The 22,336-nt window shown below is 40.4% G+C and overlaps 2 protein-coding genes across 8 annotated transcripts in view; one reads left to right on the top strand and one right to left on the bottom strand.

The window, feature by feature from the left end:
• The window catches only part of LOC146475055 (colorectal mutant cancer protein-like), a 28,402-nt gene extending 15,104 nt beyond the window's left edge, over positions 1 to 13,298 (top strand). For all 5 annotated transcript variants that reach the window (XM_085116740.1, XM_085116742.1, XM_085116741.1 and 2 more), the window contains 9 exons: positions 48 to 348; positions 2,963 to 3,189; positions 4,250 to 4,361; positions 4,869 to 4,948; positions 5,725 to 5,853; positions 6,645 to 7,205; positions 8,104 to 9,165; positions 10,056 to 10,391; positions 11,666 to 13,298. In XM_085116740.1, the coding sequence (XP_084972866.1) occupies positions 48 to 348; positions 2,963 to 3,189; positions 4,250 to 4,361; positions 4,869 to 4,948; positions 5,725 to 5,853; positions 6,645 to 7,205; positions 8,104 to 9,165; positions 10,056 to 10,391; positions 11,666 to 11,749 (2,892 nt within the window). In that variant the 3' untranslated portion in view covers positions 11,750 to 13,298. The remainder of the gene's footprint in view (positions 1 to 47; positions 349 to 2,962; positions 3,190 to 4,249; positions 4,362 to 4,868; positions 4,949 to 5,724; positions 5,854 to 6,644; positions 7,206 to 8,103; positions 9,166 to 10,055; positions 10,392 to 11,665) is intronic.
• Positions 13,299 to 13,433: 135 nt separating this feature from the next.
• On the bottom strand, positions 13,434 to 22,204 carry LOC146475054 (uncharacterized). Of its 3 annotated transcripts, XM_085116754.1 has the most exons (4): positions 21,861 to 22,204; positions 19,659 to 19,877; positions 16,938 to 17,148; positions 16,189 to 16,327 (listed from the first exon to the last, which is right to left on the bottom strand). In XM_085116754.1, exons 1-4 carry the CDS (start codon positions 21,951 to 21,953, stop codon positions 16,323 to 16,325), a joined length of 528 nt encoding a protein of 175 aa, XP_084972880.1. In that variant the 5' UTR covers positions 21,954 to 22,204; the 3' UTR covers positions 16,189 to 16,322. The 3 variants fall into 3 exon arrangements, with proteins under 3 accessions (XP_084972877.1, XP_084972878.1, XP_084972880.1); XM_085116751.1 differs by lacking the exons at positions 16,189 to 16,327; positions 16,938 to 17,148 and adding an exon at positions 13,434 to 16,186 and having other exon boundaries at positions 21,861 to 22,194; XM_085116752.1 differs by lacking the exons at positions 19,659 to 19,877; positions 21,861 to 22,204 and having other exon boundaries at positions 13,434 to 16,327; positions 16,938 to 17,096.
• Positions 22,205 to 22,336: the final 132 nt, after the last annotated feature.

The raw sequence follows: 22,336 nt of genomic DNA, 5'->3' as shown, positions 1-22,336 counted from the left end.
TCACAAATATATCATTTTCTAAGGGAATAATTGTTGTTTTCTTGTAGCTTCATCTAGCAGCACTGGCTTCTCTGAAGACAGAAATTGTGGAATTAACAGGCAAAGTCCAGCAGTTGACTGAGGAAAGAGATCAGCTGCAGTTGTCACTCGACCAAGCTACACAGGAGCGCAAGGAGCTAATTCATGATTACGAAGACAGGCTTAGTTGCCAGGCCCAACAAAGTGAACAACACATCACAGAACTGCAGAGTGTCATCGCCGAACTCAACAAGAAACTGTCCCAGGCCTCTGTGGACAAGTTTGATGAATCAGAAGAACATGAAATAGAATCACAGACATCTGAGCATGGTTAGTCACAATAAAATAATGAACTTAAGGTGAATCAGAATTTGGCTGACAACTTTTTTTTAATGATGTTTAGTGTAGTAAAAGCTCTATGAAACTCCCAGGGAAGGGGAGGGGGGCTTTTTTATTTTTAGGCCAGAGGGAGGAGGGGGTGGGTTTAGGGTTGGGGAGCATTTTTATAGAGGTTGGTGTGATAGAGAGGGGCTTATTTCAAACAAAAGTTGAACTACAGTATTGAACAAAATTATTATTGAGAGACGTTTTGTTGACAAATTCCTCCATTACATTGATACAACAACTCAGCCCCCTCTCCCTCATCAGTAGGGAACTTAAGCACCAGACGTTTTCTACGGGGCGACGGCAACCGGAACTCAAATTTACTTCCGATTCACGTTTCCCGCCGACATGGTCAGCCGTCGCAACTCGGCGCCGACTTTGTTTTGCTTATTTTGACGTCGCTTGTAAAACGTGAGTTTCGCCTTTATGATTTTCGTTTCTTTTATGTCATTTTGCCCTCAATTTTTTGTACTTATCGATGCTTAAAATATTATTCTATCGTTTTAGCGCTTGTACGGGCGCTTATCAAGTATTTGCAGTCATTTTTTGAACTTTTAAGCCTCTAGCGCGGAGATGGCTATCAAAAAAACAACCTGTAATGGAATCATATGACCACGACATTCTCCTGTTGCATGAAATGATTGCTAGCGAATTGTTTCAGTTCAAGAAAGGCAGTCCAGACCGTGACAAATTCTGGGAGTCAACCCAGAGAAGATTGAACAGGCTCGATAATCGACCCTGAACTCTGCCAAAAATTCGGTTTCGTTGATGTTCTCAAGATCAAATCTTGCATGCGAACTGTGCGGAAAATCTGGGTTCTTAGCACGGCAGCTCTTCCACAAGACCAAGAATTCTTCATCAGAAATTATTTTACCATCATATGCTAGTAACAGCATCTCTCTTGGTTCTGAAAAGACATTTTTCACAGAGGTTTTCGCAAGCTTTCAAGGCAGTTTTCGAAAGGGTTGCCGTCGCAAAAACGCCTCTTTGCTTAAGGTTGGATTTTGGCGGGAACAACGGCGCCCTCTTACCCAGGCTTGCTCGTTTGGCTGTCGCCGTCGCCCCAAAAACGTCCGGTGCTTAAGTTCCCTAGTGTTGGTCCACCGCTGTAAAACAAGGCTGGGTGCTTGTCTGATCTTCAAAACAACATTGACTGAGGGGGGAGGGGGAGTGAAGGTAACTACTGTACTATGTGACTTTTCCAGAAACTTACCTGGAAAGAATTTAGTGTGACTTTCCATAGCCAATATCAATACCATGGCAACCATATTTTGACAGCCAGGTTTCTCCTGTTTTTCATTACACAAAATGTAACTTTATTGCTGTAACTTTTACATTTTCGATCATCTTGTTACTCATTTCTGGATATGTTTACTTTTTGCTAAATTTTGCTGGTGTTCAGACATTTTTGAAAAACTGTTGCAAGTCTAAGATCACAGATTCAAGATGGCTGCATTAAAAAAAATAAATCATCAGATTGTGTTGTGAACCCTAAAGGAACATTTCTCGGATTACTTTTTTCCCTATGAGTTTCACTGACATAGCCTTAGTACTCTTGGAGTTATGGAGGGGGTGGAATCCATGACCCCACGCCAGCAGACAGAAAAAAGCCCAGTCCAGATAGAGTCGATACTTAACTGTTGAGCTCGTGTGCCTGCATGAAAATCTTACCAGATGGGACTTTTCTTAAGAGAAGAAATGCTGACTTCAGCAAGGTGTTTGTGATGGAGCACAGCTGTGCTCCATTGAGAGTGGTACAGTGCACAGTTGTGCTCCACAGCTGTGCTCCTTGTAAGTGGTACTCTTCTTTGTTTCAACATGTGTTCAACACTTTGTTGAACCAAATATCAGGGGCATTTGAACAGGTTGTTAAACATTGTTGAAAGTGTTAAAAATGTTGAAAGCTTGTTGAAAGCTTGCAAGTTGAATCAAAATTTTAATTGTTTTGAACTTTCATTCAACATCAACTTAACATTTCCTTTGCTCTCGAAAATGTTGAATAGCATTGAAACTATTTAAAGGGGAAGTATCATGAGGTTTTTGTCCTCTTTTGTTAAAAATGGTGAAATAAGACCTTCACTTTGCTACAAAGTAATTCTAGAACAACGAGAGTAGAGAAATCAACCCAATTCTTGACAGAAACAACTCGTACTCTGTTTTAGCGCAGTTTTGAAACAAAAATACGAAAAACTTGAAAAACATTAGCCTAATATTTTTCAAGTTTTAATCCATTCCGACCTACTCTTTCTCTGGCCAGGGGCACTAATCGACAGTTTTATTACACTGGGGTGATAATTTATAACAAAATTAGACAATTATTTTTTGTTTCTGTTGTCAGGCAAACATTTTTGGGTTTTGAAATGACAAAAAATTTTCACGATACTTTAAACACTCTCAGTTGTGCAAATGTGTAAACTGTCTTTAAAAACAGGCCTTAACTTTATAGAGCTATACAGTATGTTCGTAACTGTCCAGTGTGGTTGTTGTTTATAATGCAACCACAAAAGTGGTACACTTAATTGTTTGTTAAGAATCTTAAGTTTGCTGTTTCTTTTCAAAGGTTCCCAGAGTGAATCTGACAGCCTGGCTTCTGAGGAAGGCGCAAATGATGATAATACTGACGATGAGTTGTCTAAAGTAGTTGGTGGTCTGGAGTTCGCTATTGACAGACAGGATACGGATTCCAAACAGGAGCAAAAAAAAGAGAAGGCTGTTGAAAGCAAACCTCAGGAAGAGAAAAAGCCTGCCCAAGAAGATGACAAGAAACCTTTGCATAGTTTGCAATCTGTAAGTATTTTTTTCAGTTGTTTGGGTTGTGATAAAAAAATGTGAAGTGAACACAAGAAAATAATTGTTATACATGTATTACTGTATATAACATTTTTATTCCTCCATTGCCTTGTTGGTTAACTAAAAGAAATCATTACCTAGGGGCTGTTCGATGTGTGCGATCAGAGAAAATTAAATTCTAGTTATCCCTTTCCTGCCCAAGAGTGCCATATGGCACAAGACGCAATTATGAGCTCAGTATTTGGTCAATTTGTGTGAAATTTGCACAACCAAAAGATCTTGTAAAGATCTACAAATTGAAGGCATAAAATCATGCCCCCCTCCTATATGAGACTTGATTTACCACCCCTCAAACTTTTGGATTTTTTTCCCTTTGTACGTTAAGGGCCCAGTTGATATCTTACAACAAGCAAAGCACTAAGAGCTGTACATTAAGCTTTAGTTTAGGGGGATACCCAGTATATACAACGAATAGGAAAATTTTCAATGTTTTTCTTCTTTCGTTTTGGACTTTTCTCACTCTAATATGTGACCTCCTCCATCTCTATTGGTGTGATTTATAACACACCCCAGAAAATACCTTTTAAATGGTATATCACATGTGGTCTCCCAGTTCATAGTTAACGATTTAGAAAAATTCGACATTTCCCTCGGGCAGGAAAGGGTTATACTTGAATGGGGCACTGTTTTAGTCAAACTTACCAATAACTTTGGTTCAATTTTATTTCTCTCCTGTTTTTGAGTTCAATGGTTTGCATTTCAATAATGCAACTGTGGAAAATTTCCTTTTGATCAACATTTTGTTTGTTTGTTTCTTTTCTGGAGGAAGGGGGGGGGGAGGGAGGGAGGGTGTATTTTAGACTCCATACGTTGTACATCTTGTAATCTGATGCCTTTTCACTGCAAAGAAAATTTTAAAGGTTCACCTTTCTACCCTAATCCATGCTATAATACAGCTGTAAGTGTTGTTGCCATCCTCAGTTACTGTGCAATCCTGCTTGTTAATTTTTCAGTAGAAAAAAAGGAGAATTAAGAAAGTTTGCTTATTTTTTGACAGCTTGTAAAAACTGGTGAGCCAGACAAGACAGCAAAGGAACATGAAGAGCTTCAAGCCAAAGTCAGAGAACTGAGAGTTCAGTGCCTAGACTTGGAAAAGAAAAGACAATTATGTAAGTGAACTTGTTTTTCGTACCATGCAGAAGATGAGAACTGTTGTGGATGAAAATGTGGATGGGATTGTTGAATACTCAGAATGAAACAACTGAGGAATACAGAAATTGCGAGGCTAGCGTTCCTGTATTCATATCACAATGCTACTATCGTCAGTCTTTTGTCTAGCACGGTATTGTACCCAAGTGGAAGAAAACTTAAGCACTTTTATACGCCTCAAACACAGGGAAGAAAAAGTGATCGGGAATTTTTTATTTTTTATTTTCATATGAGAACAGCATGAAGATTAGATCAAACGCAAAAAAAAAAAAAGATAGAAATTCTGTCATATACGCTTTTAACTGAAGCATGTTTCACTCAGTCTCTGAAGAACTATGCCATAATACATCCTTTGCATTCATGAGTTGGCTCATGAAGGAGTAGCCTCTGATTACAATAATATTGTATAACATTATTGTACAGTCAAACCGTTTTTGGTGGGAAAACTTTATTTTTTTCTTCTTTAGTGGAACGCCAGCTGCAGCAGACCAGTTTGAAGGAATGGGTGACAAGAAAAAAATCTACTGGAAGTGCAGGAGCACCAGATGTAAGCCTTGGCAAGACATTGTTTTACTCTTGAGTGGTGTTGATTGACTACTGAAAATATTTCTTTTGTAGTTGTATTTGTTCTTTTTTTAATTTGTAGTCCCTTATAGTGTACTGAATTGCTTTACATACATGTATTCTTTTTTGCACCTCTATGGGCTGAAAAAACTCTGATCATCAATGTGTAGCAATATTATGATGTATCATGGTGGGATTGCTTGCCCATGCACTGTTTTCCAGAGCCCTGTTGGCTGGCATGACCACCTCCCATGACCAGGATGTAGGGCTGAACTTTACCCATTCCGTGAAGTGAACATGCTTCATGTTTTTCACTTTCATGGCCGCACTGTAGACTGTCAACTTAACAGTAGCAAAGATTGTGTCAGGTTGCAATCCTTCTGGCATCAGCACTCACTATCACCACCACCACTACTATCACTTATAGCGTCCCCCTTATCATCATCATTATCATCATCATCATCATCATCATCATCATCATCATCATCATCATCATCATCATCATCATCGTCATTATCATCATTGCCGTCATTATTGTCATCATTGTCATCATCATCATCATCATCATCATCATCATCATCATCATCATTGTCATTAGCTGCACGGCAAGTGACCGTAAACTTCTTCCACTGTTATCTGTGAGTTGTCAGACCCTGTGTCTGCAGTGTCCATGCATGCAAATCATATAATAAGTTGCTTGCTACATTAAAAAATCTGCTTGTTGTTTTTCATGATTTTTTTCCCGGGGTGTTTTCATAGGAGCTGCAAGCAGCTGTAAGTGAGAGGGATGGCCTCAAAGTAAAACTCAGAAAAACAGAAGCAGATCTGGATCAGATCAAAACTGAAAATCAGGGCTTTAGAGAAGAAAGGGACCGGCTAAGAAGAAGGGTAAGTGTCTCTAGTACGAACTCTGCAAGCGAGAGAATTGCGTCCTGTAGACTTCCTCGAATTCGTTTCCTTCTCTCTTTTGGTCTTGTGGAGCTTGGTGATCTTCCCGGGGAAAAAATTCCCGAGTTTGACTTGTGGGAAAGTCAAGTCTGTTTTTCTTTTTCCAGTTTCTGAAAAGCTGTTAGGCAACTATAAGCCGAAATCTAACACGAACAAGGTTGGAACTCAAGGAGACGGAATGAAAGTTTGGCAATGCTAGAATTAAAAATTTGAGGAATGATGAAAGGTTATGAAAGTTTGAAACCTCGTCGATTTTAGTGAAGTTTGCCTGAGACGATTCAAACTCGAAAACAAATGGCTTGAGTCAGTGAGAGGGCGTGACAGTTTGAATTTTTAAATTTTTGGGGAGGATGGATGGCGCAGTGATGAGAGCACTCGCCTCCCACCAATGTGGCACGGGTTCGATTCTTGCACTCGGTGTCATATGTAGGTTGAGTTTGTTGTTGGTTCTTGCCCTTGCTCTAAGAGGTTTTTCTTCGGGTACTCCGGTTTTCCCCTCTTCACAAAAACCAACATTGCCAAATTCCAATTCGATCTGGATTATTGTCAAGTACTTTATCACGAGCCTTTGGCGCGGGAGATTGCGCAAGCTCTCCCCATGTTATTGACAGTAAATAAATTACTAATCTTTACTTTTGGTGTGACAAATCACGCGAGAGTTTCTCTCGGGAAACCTTGAAGTTCTGCAAACGTGGCGTAGCTTATTACACAATTTCTTTGTTGTTTCTCAGCTTCTTGAAATGCAGGATCAACTGAAGCTGCTACATCAGAAATCAGTTCAGTATGAGCAACAACAACAACAACAAGCCAGGACACGCGCTAACACCATGCAAGGTCCAGTTACACCCAGATCCCCTAACTCACCAAACCGGAACAATCAGCCAACCAACAGCCAATCAGGAGTCCGCATTCACAACCGACAAGCCAGTCTGGGCTCAGATATGGCTCTAACATCGCCACGTATCTCACGGCGCTCCAGTATCGATAATCTAAGCATGAACAGCCAGGGCCGAGGTTCACAGTCCATTCCAAATGGACATGTTCGTAGACCAAGTGGCAGTATGCCTGGAGGTGTTTGGGCGTCATCTGATGGCAGCCCCGCCCAGCCACTGCGGCACCCTTCAGGTAGTGTCCAGTCCATCTCAAGTCAGGCGTTCTGGAGGCCTGGGGCTACAAGTGACCTGGGATCCTCAATGCATGGTTCAACACAGGAGATAACTGTTTTGGCGAAAATGGTGGACGACGGAACACAGGGTGTAGGAATCACTGGGGTGAACTGCATCAAAGCTCTTGTAAGTACAAACTTTAATAAGTAATCAGATTTGAGGAGGTAGCGAGAGCACTCACCATTCACCAATGTGGCCTGGGTTCGATTCCCGGACGCCCCGAAAACATGTCAAAACGTGTCTGAAACGCGACTAAAACCTGTAAAAAACGCGTCTGAAACGCGTTTAAATCGTGTCAAAAACGCGTCATATGTGGGTTGAGTTGACTGTTTTCGTCTTTTCTCCAAGAGGATTTTTGTCACGTACTCCTTTTTCCCCTTTCCTCAATAATCAACATTTTGAAATTTCCAATGCCATTCGGAATCCGACTGCCACGGTGGAACATTTCTGTGTTTTCGATGGCTGATTTTGAGTAAGGAAAGACAGCCAGAGTATATCTTTGACCTTTGTAGGATTTCAGCGTACGGCCTTGGGGGTGTATCGACGTAGTTACATGGGACAAGGGGCTGCTTCTTTCATTTTCCCGAGACAACACGGGTGTCAAAACATTATCTAACATGCTTTGGTAAACATTCCGAAGAGGACCCACCTTGTCTGGGGTGGGGGGGGGGGGGGGGTGGGGGAGGGGGCTATCAAAGACACCGCCTGTCTCATGAACATTACCGACAAAATTTTATTGGCTTTAAAATTTGAGTTGACACTCAAATATTCAGCTAGCAAGAGACAGTGTTACTAGTTAAACAAGAAATGTGAGCTTTGAATCTTTATGTCATTTTTTGCTGCTGGATAGAGGGTGGCTATGCAATAAAGACACCATCTTTTTAGGTTGATGAAGGGGAGTGCAGGCAGAGACCACCGTCTGTTTCGTGGTTTGGTGGGCCCTGTTCGAGTATAGTAGTTTTGTCCACTTCCCTAAACAGTAATTTTTATATTCATTTCTTGTGTTACTGTCTTTTAATTCTAGAGTCAATTACCGGAGTTTGCATCCAGCAAGATGCCTAGGGATCTTGTTCATGCCCTGGAGAACTGTAGAACAGCTCAAGACGTGTTTAAGGCTCTTTTCACTTACTGCGACGCACAGGCTGACAAGAAACTTAAGGAGTACGAACTAGAAATAGAAATGTTGACCAGTCGGTTTGATCACATCCAGGCTCAAAACAATGTCATATCGTTATCTTTAGAGGAGAGTAGAAACAACGCAGACAGAATGTGCGTTTTAATGGGTAAATATGAATCGAACTGTACCGCGCTACAGTTAGCACTGACCTTCTCCGATCGAGTCATAGAAGCATATGAAGTTTTGTTACAGTTATCTGAAGCAGAGCAAGCTAGACTTCTCGCCAATTGTCGTGCGGCTGGAGTTAAGACTGGCCTTCATAGCTATACAAATTCATCCACAGAGTCGCCTTATAGACTTATGTACACCGAGGAAGCCGAAGCCGAGGATAACGATCGGGTGACCGGAGATGTGGAATCGTGTTTGAATCGGAGGAGAACGGCGGAAAACGAAGCGCGCTCGCTGCTGCAAAAACTCGATCGCAATTTCGAGACCCAAAATGGCGGAGGGCAACCTTGGGAATCAGTGTCGTCTAACAGTAGAACTAGTTCAACAGGTTCATCAAATGATATGGAATTTACACCTGAGGAAGAGGCCAGATTGAAGAGTTACCTTCAACAGTTGAAATCAGAAAGGTCTACGGTCGGGCTAACGGTTATCGAGTTGGAGAGCTTGCACGAGGTCGCTCCCCCTAGGGATTTGAAGTTGGAACCTCTTGATCCTAAAGTGGATTTGGAGAATGCCGTGCTTATGCAGGAACTGATGGCGTTGAAGGAAGAAAAGGCTGAATTGAAAGCCAAGAATTATTTAATTGAGAAGGAGAAGAAAGCGTTAGAGCTAAAGATCACCTCGCGCGACGCACAGGAGCAGGCGTACCTTGTGCACATTGAACATTTAAAATCCGAGATGCAGGATGAAATACGAAGAAGAAGGAGAATACAGAAGGATGCTGGCGTCGCTAGTAGTAAGGTACTGTGAAATGGCTTGTGTAAAAGGTATAAGACGCATTGTTAAAAACTGGATCATTGGTTAATGCAATTCTAGGGATTTGATTGGTTTAGCTGGCGTGGTATATTAGTCATTATACCATGCCTGAGAAATAGCGACCATTTAAAAATTGTCTTCCAGTTGTTCTTGCAAAGCGAAATCAGTAAGATCTAGCAATATTTCTTGATTGCTTTCAATAAAACAATTCCACTCAGTCATGTTGGATATGAGATGATTATGGCCAACGAGGCGCGTATCTATCATCTCATATCCAACGCGCTCTGGTGGAATAATTTTTAAATAGGTAAGCATCGCCGTTTTCTCATTTGCCGTCCATCTAGACTACGAGTAGTGTCTTATTATATCTGTAAATCAGCATTTCTCACTATTTCAACATTTCTTAGCTTTGATAACACCAAGCTTCTGGTACACGCCTTCTAATTGTCAATTAGAAGCGGCGTGACATGATTACTTGAGCTGCATTGGTTGCTGAATGAACAACGCGTTCAACTCAAAATATTGTTATACACATGTAAAATGGTTAATGCCACTGCGTCTGGCTATCTCAAGGAACTATATGAACCTTATGTGCCACGGCGCAACCTTAGACCTGGCGACCAGTTGTTATTCAGTTAGGGAACCATCTTACGACCTAATGATGATGATGATGATGATGATGATTAGAGACAGAAAAGCGAGCGGAACACGCGAGTTCGCGCGAAAATCACATCCCGCGTGAGGATACATTTTTGGGGGAAGAGAAAAAAAAAAGGGCTACTAGCAGCCTACCATACCTCGTGTAGTACGTAAAATTATTCTTCTCTCGCCATGTGAACAGGCCATAAGACAGTGTAAACTGTTATTTCTTTCAGTCGGACGAGAGGTCAGGAGGCAGTCCATCTGGAACTCCATCCATCACACTCGCGGAACTAAAAACATCAGATGAAGACATCCCACCAGACTTGTACGAAGCTGCTAGGAGAGAGAAAAAGCTCAAGGCACGGATTCAGGAGCTGGTGGAAACACTGGAGAGTCTGTCGAAGAATTCCGAGACAAGACACCAACAAACAGCGGAATATGTGGCAGACTTGAAGAAAGCGAACGGCGCCCTGGTGGCGGCGTACGAGAAAGCGAAAAAGAAACACGGTGCCAGGTTACGAAAACTGGAACAACAGATGATAACAATGGTGGAGAGGCATGATGCGCAGGTAGGATGCCGCGCGGGAGTAAATAGGCTGATTTAGCAACAGAAAGGGAACGTCATTTGAGGACGCGAGAGCGCGCGGAATAGTCTGGATGCGGGTCTATTTCGACGATATATGGGCATTCTTGATGCGCGCGCCGTTGTCAACTGATGTTCTCGTTCTGTTGCTAAATCAGCCTAATAATTATAATAATAGTAAAAAGAGAGGGTAAAGATATGGAGTGTACAATATGCCAACCCCGCAATCGTATTGGTCCAGTAGTCGTTATTCCAGAAGCTGGCTTCTGAGGGCTCATGGGGTCGGAGCTTTAACCCTTGAACCCCTAATATCAAAGAACAAATTAAAAATTATTTACTGAAGTGGGGGGGGGGGGGGGGGGGGAGGCGAAGTAAATATCTACCACTATTCACCGACACTGAAGTGAATAATTGTTTTCATAGCATATACCAAACCAGTAGATACGGCTCAAAATCGACGGTAATACCGGAAAGTTAATCATACCGTAGCAAATAATAGATATATTCGTCGAGAAAAATGAATAAAAGTTTGGCAGAATTGATATTAAAAAAATACTTAACGTTTCCAATCACGATGGTCTCTTTTCAATAGCATTTTTACCGTAATATTTTTTTCAAGAATTTCAAATACAATCCCGGAGGAGTTTGAGTAACAAATAAAATAAATAAAGGAAATGACTTTAAGTGTCGAAGTATTTAGCACTAACTAACCAGAGTCCGCGAAAACTATATTGTGTTATTTTTGGATCAACCACAGCCAGCTGTAATATGCATTGTACATTTGAAATAATTAAAATTGGCAATTTGCAATTATTGGTAATTATAATTATACAAAATCAGTGGGTAGTGTTTTTCACGCGTGCTGATTGGATACCAAAAGCCCGGATTGTATTTGCTAATAGTCTGGATTCAGCACGCAAATCTTTTCGCTCATTTGTGAGACATAGAGTGGTTCATGGTATTCCTCAGAGGAAGAACAAGAATAGCCCTTATTCGCTTCGTTGTTTTGTTGCCCCACTACAGATCATTTGACTGTACTCTAGGGAGTAGTCTCTTTGAATTGGTCATATTCACGCTGGCGCGCATTCTTTACTTCCAAAACGACAAAGGATCGATTCTCCTGAGAATACCACGTGGTTTGTGATGGGCAATTACTATATAGAGCGAATAAGGTCTATTCCAGCCAAACTACCTCCAATTTCTCGTTACCGTGTTGTATCTTGACATGTTAGTTTATGATGGTGTTGTTTATCTTCTCAGGTGCGAACTATGAAAGAAAGAATATCACTTCTTGAAGAAGAACTCAAGACGACTACAGCACGACAAAACGAGACTGCACTCTAGTACATTCGTATTTTCTTGCCACGATGCTGCGAGACCGTTTTCTCCTGAATATACACCACGCATGTGTATCAAGGGAGTACAGACACGTGAGCAACACGTGATAAGAACGTGCTTCATAGGAGCAATAGCATCGCTTGCGTGATGTTGGACAGTTGCGCGAGCACTGTTGTAACGCCTTACGTCAAGTAGGCGTGTTTTTCTTTGAATTTGAATGTTTTTTGTTTAGGAACCTTTTCATTTTGTCAATCGCTCCAAAATAGGTTTTACAGCGGTTACCAATGACACGCGGCCTACGGCATTGAAAAGAGTCGGATAAAGTTGCGTTTTGGTGGACGTCAATCAAAGAAAAGCCGTTGAAATTATTTTGAATTCTGACAAGATTCCAAGGCAACCCTGCAAGAAACTAAGAATTTAACCTCGCTAAGAGAAGGTAAACCTTATTTAAATTGATTCTCCAGCGCAAATAAAGAGTATTTTTCAATTAAAATTTCGATTTTCACTGCACGTGATAATTTGCTCACTTGCACGCATCGCTGATTTATTTGTCAGGTGTAGCGATATTTCAAATGTTTCATAAAGAAATACGGCTTAGTCTAAACAATGCCCATTCTTTTAGATAACCTGTCTTGGAAATCAATTTTCATAATGTTTACCATCCGTCAGCGGATAAAACTGTCAATTTCTTCGTTCTGTTGCCTTGAAATGTTCTCAGAATTCAAAACAATTTCAACGGCTTTTCTTTGATTGACATCCACCAAAACGCAACTTTATCGGAGTCTTTTGAAGGCGATAGGTCGCGTGTTATTGTTAACCCCTGTAAAGTATTGTTTATACATAAAAAGAACTTATTTAAGACCTTCGTGTCTGGAGGAAATCTCGCGCGTGTAAAGAAATTGCAGATGTTGAATATTAGGATGGCGCACCTGATTTGTGGTTATCGTTACTGTCCTTCAGTGATAAGTCAATAGTGTAAAAATGCGCGTTACATGGAAAGTGGTAACGAATAAATAACAAAAGCATCCTTTTTATTGACTACACTTTAGGATGGTGTAACAGAAACAAACCTCATTGGTTCAATTAATCTCGACTGGGCAAAATTAACAAACATGATAAACCAATCAGAAGTCGAAGCCAAAACACGACAACGGTACCAAGCGCGGGAAACTGAGCGCGCGTTAACCAATTCACGATTGGTCTTGCTCCTGATTGGTTCATAAAACAGAACCATCGCTCTGGTTGGTCGGAGTAACTTTACTTAGGTTCTTAACCAATTATAGGTAGAAAACAAATGTATAAAGACATTGGAAAACCGTTCTAACAAAGGTTACTGTTACTTTGGTTTGCGCCTAAACGAACTTAATTCAACAGTGAAACTAAATTAGTTTTACTCGTTCCAGGGCATTGTCATTTGTTTGTTTCTATCTTTTGAAATTTATGCATGTACAGAATGGCAAAAAAATAACTTCAAAAAGCAATGTTTGAAGGGAAAATAACGGTTATTAGGAAAATCTTTCAAATAATAAAGAAAGAAATCAGCTTCAGTCTTGTATTTTGTTTGTCCCATTTGACTTATTTGAGTGAAGACCTGAAGCATCCCTGGGCATTTTGAGCGACAACTAAGGCAGCGTTTACAAGGACGCGATTTCACTAGAACCCCGTCGCTTTCAATGCGGGCGGAAACTACGAGACGGCGTCCTTTTGATAACGCTCGCATCATTCGGTCGAAACATTGTTCAAATTGTCGCTCCGTTTCTTTCCTTTTTTTATCGTTCCAAGTGTTCACGCATGTGTTTTCACTCGTAAGTTTCCATGTTTGGCAATAAAATATCTCTGTTCGATTTTATCTCGGTTATATACCCTTTGCTTGAACACTGTAGGACCAATCCTTCAGCTTTAATGTAACACTGTTAAAAAATACGAACTTGAAGAGAAAATCTCCGGTTTCTCCACTGGCATACTTCAAATAAATTTGGTGTAATCACTTCAAAACGGCCGGTACAATTTATGACGCAGTTTTGTTGGGGTAAAACTGTGCTGAGCTGAGACTCGTTCGATGTCTACCATTGAAAATCGAGTTCTTTTGTGTAAGAATGATCGTTTTTCACTTTCATTTCTTCCTTCACTGCCCCGGCCCGCCGTCTAAACAAAACGATAATGGACTGAAAGAAACCACAACGGCAACGCCAACGAAAACGTCGCTTGAAAATGAGTTCGCGTTACTTGTACTACTCCGCGACTATTCCATTTCGTTCAACTTGTACAATGCGGCCGAACTATCCAGCAACAGGACGGGTGCAACGGCGTAAAAGTTTAGACGGAGAGTGAAAAATTTACCGTCATTTCACGTTGTTTCAACGTTGTTTCCCGAGTACGGAAAACGAATGTACAAAAATTTATAACCCACCTACAGGGTCATTGTTTTTCCCATTGATCCTATTGTTTTGTGACGTTCTCATATCCGTATAACCATAGTAGCTTCTTAAACTCACTAATAATAATAATAATAATAACAGTTCTTTAATACATGGAAATTAAAAACAAAGCTAAAACTAGAGTATTTGAACACAAGTCTAAAAAGATCACTACAGCTGTAATTATTGACTAAAAACTGATTTATAGTTAGTAAAAGGCTAAAAACTTGACGAAACGATGCACCTTGATCCACTTCTGAAGCCGTTCTACAAAACGCGGTATTCGTATAGCGTTTAACGTTTTGACCGAAGGCGTACGTGTTGTTAGAAAGGACGAACTACAAGTTACCTAAACCTGGTTTTCAAGGCAGTTACAAAAACTGGTGAATAAGCATTTGAAACCGTGACGGACAAGGGACATGTTAATATTAATTTCTAGAATTTTCTTTCTCCATGCCTTCGATATGGTCGTAGAGTAAGACTGAATTCGATAATCATTTTCACTAGACGTAACTATTTGCTTAGCTGGTTTTGATCTTGTAAAGCAGGCGCCACTTGTCAAATAACAGATAGGTGAAAAAATGCAGCTTTCGAACTAAAGGTGGCCAGGCTTTCACTTTTTCTCCTTGTAAAGACTTTTCACTTTTTCATAACACCTATTTAACCCCTCCCTTTTTACCAGTTCCTCTAATTGTTCATCTTGTCTCATTTTCCTCCGTATGGCAGCTTTGCCGGGATTTCTCTTGAAATGAGTGAGGAGAAGCTCCACATCCTCGTTCCGCCACTTCTTCCTTCGTGGCCACATGGAGGCTGAGCCTTGCATTTTGGATTCGTTTGAAGATGTCTCTGTGAATCTTGAATGTTCCCCTAGGACGCTCTGAGTAAGAGTGAAACTTGTACCAGCGTCCGCCGGAAAGCTGCTACAAGGGTTCACTGGGTCCACCAATAGGGGGTTGCATCTCCTCTCACAAGCGATTTGGCCCACAATCCTCCTCCAATGTGGGCAGACACACGCCAGTCTACTTGCCACGCCCTTTGTTTTCTCCGAGAACTGAGGAAGGTATGCAGGGAGACGGCAACAAGAAATAAAATTGTAAAACTTCTCAAGGGAGAACAAATATTTTTGTAAAGTGCGCACTGAAAGTTTTGTTTCTATTCTGGGCTCTACCCAATCCCAGATATTCAGGCGATCCAAAAGACAGTCTATAGTGTGGCCCCCTCTTTCCAACGCCTCCATCATTTTGAGAACGTGACAGGTGTTTTCAAGTGCCTCATCCTCCTTGAAACCACCCCCATTGACGGTCTGGAGGAATTTGAAAAATTCCGAGAGGTAAGCTATGCGAGTGTCTTCGTTATAAAATTTGTCCGCCGGAAAGATGATACAAGCGATTTGGCCCACTTTCCTCCTCCAATGTGGGCAGACACACGCCAGTCTCTTTGCCACGCTCTTTGTCTTCTCCGAGAACTGAGGGAGGTATGCAGGGAGACGGCAACAAGAAATAAAATCGTAAAACTTCTCAAGGGAGAACAAATATTTCTGTAAAGTGCGCACTGAAAGTTTTGTTTCTATTCTGGGCTCTACCCAATCCCAGATATTCAGGCGATCCAAAAGACAGTCTATAGTGTGGCCACCTCTTTCCAACGCCTCCATCATTTTGAGAACGTGACAGGTGTTTTCAAGTGCCTCATCCTCCTTGAAACCACCCCCATTGACGGTCTGGAGGAATTTGAAAAATTCTGAGAGATAAGCTATGCGAGTGTCTTCGCTCACTGACCTTTTGTAAAATTCTTTCCATGATTTGACATCTTCGACGTCACCTGAATCTTTGTCATACTCCCTGTCATAACTGTTTTCATCATTCTTTTTTAATCTCTTTTCTAGCGGCTGGCCGGGCTGGCCTGCAGTCTCTGACAGGCGCTTGAAATGGCAGATCTTTTGGTCATGGCGATCAGATGACCCTTGTTGATTTCCCTGAGGGGTTGAATTCCTCCCTATTTCCTTGGTGACTACGGCATCTGCACTTGGCTTGATGATTGACTCAAGTGGTTGCGGAAACTTCATGTGATCAAGCTTTAATGCTCTCACTGCGTCCATGACACGAGTCTCATCAACATGACGTAAACCAAAGACAAAAATGGCAGCTAATGCAATTGGCGACAACTTAGCCTACAATGATACAAAAGATTTTAAAATTCTTTAACAAGGAGTACTCGTTCCAAACATATGTACACACTCACACAACCAGTCTCCTTATCTTGACTTAAGGAGAGGGGTAAACAAAATCCGTAGCAACTTTACTTAACTTCTGCAAAAACGTTTATAAGTATTTGAGCTGTTGTGGTGGAAGATGTGGCAGATAATACAAAATACCGCAAATGAATATACAAAATTGCTCTCTACCATTATTCAGAACAGGGATTAATCTTTCGACAAAAAATAGAAAGAGGTTAAATAACTGTAGAAAAAGTCACTAGTTAAGACTATTGAACTGTTTCAGTTTTGTCAAAACACCAACCCATAATGAATTTCAAGTACAGTCAAACCTCTTTATTACGGACACCAAGGAGACAGGAATAAGTGTCCGTATTATAGAGGTGTCCGTTTTAGAGAGGTAGGCTTTATATGGATTTCTGTCTCTCAGGGACCACGTGAACTGTCCATAATAGAGAGGTGTCCGTAAGGAGAGGTTCCACTGTACTACCTACCCTTAGCTGGGTTAATAGGAAACTTAAATGGAGAGTTGAAGAATCAAGAACAAGTTGATTCAGGCACTTACATGCTCCCTTTGACAAGTCATCACTGTGAATTTTTTTAAATGCTATCCAAAGCCAGCCCAAGGCTTGATCAGCCACACATTCCAGAATTTCCTGCTTTGCAAGGTTGGCAGCATGTTTCACCATGGAAAGATCTTGATAGATCTCTTCCATTGACTTAACAGTAAAGCTTCTCGGCAGTGCTGCCCTCAGTTTGTAATATACTGTTTTTCCCTAGGATATGTTAAAATATTTTAAAATCTTGTGCATATGCCACACATGACATTCCAGTCCTAGCAGTATCACTTATGTCCAGAAATGCATCTAACCCTTAATTTGGGTACTTCATATAAAACAGGCCTTTTTGTCGTTTTCATATGACTTCATGTTTGACAGAATTATGTGTGTTTTAGTGGGAATTTAGGTTAGGGGACACCTTGTGATGTCTATCATACAGTTCATGAATCTCATTAGCGTGCATTTCAGGACATATCTCAGCAGTATGCAGGATGTTTGTCCCATGAACCTAGTTTAATGGCCTTATAAGCTCTCACGAGTCTCCTGTAGCTCAGTGGTAGAACATCCAAGCTAGTAATCGGAAGGCCTTGGGTTCGACTTCTGATAGGAGCACTCATTTTTTTTCCGAGTATGCCTGTGTCACTTACTGAATAATACATCATTCTCATAAACCATATAGTTCACCAATTTAATTGAAGGGCTCACTTGATAACGGGTATGAGTGAGTGAGTAAATTTGGCAAATAGACTGGTTATCATGTCAGACATATGTTCCTTATTTATTCTGTGGTTTTTTGAAGCCTTGAATTCTATGAATTAGCTGGGTTTTAGCCTAAAAACTAATCCAAGTATATGAAGGATTTCTTTCCTCTGTTTAAAGTCAAACAAAAGAAATCAACCATGCATTAGTCTTCCTTTGTTTTTGTTCCTTGAGTTTTAAGCAAAAGTCATAAGCTGATCAATTTCTTGAATTTAAAGGCCACCCAAGGGTAATATATCGACATCAAATTTCTGTGTAGAAAAAATCTATGGTATATAATATTATTATTCTCTGGAACTGCAATAGCAGTCGGCTCAGTGGTGCAATATCAAACAAACATTATGAAGAAACCAGCAAAACCACAAATTCCCTTAAAGGGAAGGTCAAATAAAACCAGTCTGGCCTAGCTTATAGTTACTTAATTAGTGTGGGATATCTGCATACTGAGGACTGAGGGAGGACAACATAAGGTGTATACAGTAAGTAATCCTTTTGTAGGTTTAATAAGCCTAGTTTAGGCTTAATCAAAACTTACACTGTAATCAGGCTTAAATTTTGTGAAACTGGGGAGCAAAACAGTATCATCTTACCACAGACATTTCCAGGATGAAGATTCTAATCAGCACAAGAAGATATGGCATTTGACCCGGTTTGAAACACCTATACGTATTATATTTAAACAGGGACTCCCATCAACAAATTTGCGGGAAGGCACAAGCAAGTAACAGATGTTTGGTTTCATCAACTGTCAGTTGATAAGATAAGTTTGGCCACTGCAAAACTGATGTTTCGAACATTACCCCCCATCAGAGCAAATCTCGCTCGGAGGAAGGGCTCATGCTCAAAACGTCAGCACTCAAATTTCTTAACAGTGGCTAAATTCCCTTATCAACTTATAAACCTTATAAACCAAATATTTGTCTCTACTCCCCCACCAACGCAGCACCACAGTTTCTTAATTTAGAAACAAACAACCTTACCCACAAGCAAGACAAGCCTGTTTACAGAGTAGCGGTGGGGCTAAAATACAAGTCACAGATCACAGGTCACAGGTTAGAAAAAAAAATTAAAAATAAGAAAATTAAAGAAATTAATATGAAAAATAGAAATAAAAGTACACTGACATGAATACCCCCCCCCCCAAAAAAAAAAACAAAAAAAACAAACAAAAAAAAAAACCAAAAAACAAGGAAATAAAAATAAAGAATAAAAATCATGATAACTAACAAATAACGAAAAAAATTAATCCCTTTTTTCCTCAAAATTTCTTTTTACTTGTGTACACACCCTACCCCTGAAGGGATGTGATCACAGGATCAGTTCTCAACCACATGCTAGCTAGGATGGCTGAGTAGGAGCAATTCAATTCAATTCAATTTTATTTACACTTATTACAACGAAATACAATCTATTTTACACTAAGAAAAAATTAAATGTACAGAGCAATTTACAATTTCACAGGCTGCCTAAGCTCAAGTTGTGAGCCAGCAAAGACCATATTGCTTGATGGCGCTCTAGTAATAAGAGTTTCTATGGGAAAATTTACAATATGTTTTAGTAAACAGGAATACTTGAAAATGCTCTTACCTTACTTCCATGGTGTATTACTTGCTCTCTGCCCACTAATGATCCTAATTTGGGACGTTTTTAGTGAGTTATCACTTCCTAGGTGTTTCCACTCACACCTAGGAATTGTTATTTGTCAGTTTTCACGATTTTTACTTCTTTATTTTTATTTTTTTGTTTTTTCTTTTCTTTTTATTCGTGTTAGTGTACTTTTATTTCTTTATTTTTATCAATTTCTTTAATTTTCTTATTTTGCATTTTTTTCTGACCTGTGACCTGTATTTTAGCCCTGCCGACAGAGAAGGAAACTTACAGTGGTAGCCCATTTGATTATTTTGCAAGAGTTTTCCAACCTTAATTGTCAATAGAAAAGGTAATCAGAAGTATAAATTACTACATACCTCATTTATGGAGTGACATGTCTTTTGAGTGCTGTGTTCTTGTCCCTCACCTACACCCTCCGCCTGCCATGTCTCCAAACCTTTATCTTCTGATTCTGCCTTACAAATGACATCTTGACCTGTCACAAACTCCTTCAGGTCAACATGGCAAGCTTCCATGACTCCAGGAACTGCTTCTAAGTCTTCTTCAATTTCCTGGTTATCACCTTTGGCCACACCCTATGCAATGAGAACTTTAGGTTGAATACGAAAAGCTAACCCTTAGCCTGCGTAGCAAAGGGAATAAGGGAATGAATAATGTCACGAATGAGTAATGTCACGAAATATACATATATTACATGTAAAGTGAATAGGATTTAATAAGTAACGGCAGGTAAGTGACAACAAATCGCAAAACTGTAAACCGGCAAAGTCCGAAGTTAATGTACTGCATGAAACTGATGTAGCTGCACACGTACGTCGCGTGTATCAAACAAGAACTAAATTTAGGAGCATTACAATGGCTTGGGGCTTAACTAGGGAATGCCCCGCCACTCCAAAAGTAATCCTGAAAAGAGTGGCTACGTGGCTACGCAGATACCACGTAGCTGCGTAGCCACGTAGAACCCGGGGTAGTCAATCGATAATATCGATAATCGATAGCATTCGATAACAATCGATAAAAATCGATTAATTTTTTCGAAATTTGATAAAAATCGATAAAAGATTTCGTTGTGAGTAATCGATAATTATCGATTTTTGAGTCAGGGCTATCGATTTTATCGAAACTGAATTATCGTTCCAATTTTCGAAACGGCAACACCAAAAGATATTAAAGAACTCGCAGAGACAATTATAACAACCTCCCTGTTCGTTAAACGATATAAATTGCTTCATCTTTTCTACAAACTTTTAGTATTACTCAGCGTGTGTTGTATTTGAAATCCGATATAGATCCCTGGTTGATTATTCCACTGTTTCATTTATTTGCTGACGTAACACAATCGCACACTCGTTGTAAAGATATGAACAAATCACCTAGACCGCCTCGGGCTCGTAATCTAAATTCTTCTTGTTCCCCATATTTCTTAGGTGAAAACGTGGTTTCAAAACCAACGGAACAAAGAAAGAGGAAAAATTAGACGACAACCTTGAAGCCGAGAACCCGGAAAACTAAGGAAAACTAAGTTACGTTTGTAATCGAACAATAAAATCAGGAAGAAAATCACAATGCAGTCTCTTTAGTCTCTTGTACAGTGTTTGTCAACGAATCATTTCATTGCTGCCTTTGAAATCTATATTTAAAGAGTCACAATCAAACACTCCGTCAATGGAAACAGGATAATTTTTATCGATTCAATAACGATCGATGAATCTGATACAATCGATAACATTAACACTTCGTCGGCGTGTGAGTATCGAATTTTATCGATTGACCGATAAAATCGATATCGTTTAAATTCAATTTATCGATAGATATCGATTTATCGAATGATTTTCCGATATCAATTTTTATCGATTGACTACCCCGGGCGTAGAAGTACATACTGTATGACTATGCCTCGTTCTTTGTGTGAGAAGCCACGTAGCCGCGTAGCTGCGTAGCTACGTAGCCCCTATGGTATTCAGGCGGGTATTGACCACTTTGTATCAGCGTAGACACGTATCCACTTGTTCCAGGGTCACTTTTGGAGTGGCGGGGTATTCCCTAGTTACTCCGCACAAGGTCAGAGATCGAGTCCGAGTGAATTGAGAGTGTGAAACGGCGAGTGGGAAGTCCGCAGGAGATTTCCGCCTCACGATCCTTCACCAGCTATCTGCCGGTGGATCAAACTGGTCATTCAGTCTGTGATCGAAAAGAAGCTGTGCTCAAACGTTTAGTCGTTGAATTGCGGTAGTGTCAGTCACATTAGCGTTTAAATTAAGCAAACAATAAGCAAGGAACCGCACAACGAAAATGCTACAGGTATACTATGCCCGACTATGTAAGAAACGAGTATAAGAAACGATTCTAGAATGACTCTGAGCGCTTTATAAAACGAAGCAAACAAACACAAAAGGGCTCTCCTACAAAAGAAACCATTCTTTTTCAATGCAAACATGTAGCCGGGGTTTTTACAGTTTAGTTTAATAGAGTTTTCCTGATAGTTGCTCGACACTTAGCAAACTCAGAACCTGCAAAGAAGCACACAGAAGCAAGCGGTGAACAACACGTGCACTCACCAAGATGAACTGAAATCCGAGAGGCAGCGAAACGACAAGCGCTGGGATTTGTCGCCGCGAGGATTTGTAAAACACACTGATGGCGTGACTCATCACGCAATCCTTCCGTTACCCCTGCCATATAAACAATGCTATAGGTACCCATTAAAACGTACTTCTTTCGTTTCCAGTTGAAAGTGTTGCGGAATATATATACACGAGCGAGTCTTATTGATTTGCACATAATTGTGTGATTGTCTTGAGACAACTGTTTCGTGACCGTCACGAAATCGTGCATTTTTATCCGTGACCTCATCCTCTCGGAGCATCGACCCTCGCCAATTATTTTCCTGGGCTTGCAGGGATGAAATTCTCCCATATAAAAGTAAATTTACTGCTCGTCAGCGTTGCAGTTTTAGTTTCACTTGGGCACGGTACTTGGTTTGAGATAGGTGATATGAGGAGGTGAGGCAGAGGATTATGAGTGTTCAGATCTG

The sequence above is a fragment of the Pavona decussata genome, unplaced genomic scaffold, assembly GCF_977016875.1.
Source record: "Pavona decussata unplaced genomic scaffold, jaPavDecu1.1 SCAFFOLD_87, whole genome shotgun sequence".
NCBI lineage: Eukaryota > Metazoa > Cnidaria > Anthozoa > Scleractinia > Agariciidae > Pavona > Pavona decussata.
The sequence above is the reverse complement of the archived record's forward strand: the minus strand, read 5'-3'. Positions and strand labels throughout refer to the sequence as shown.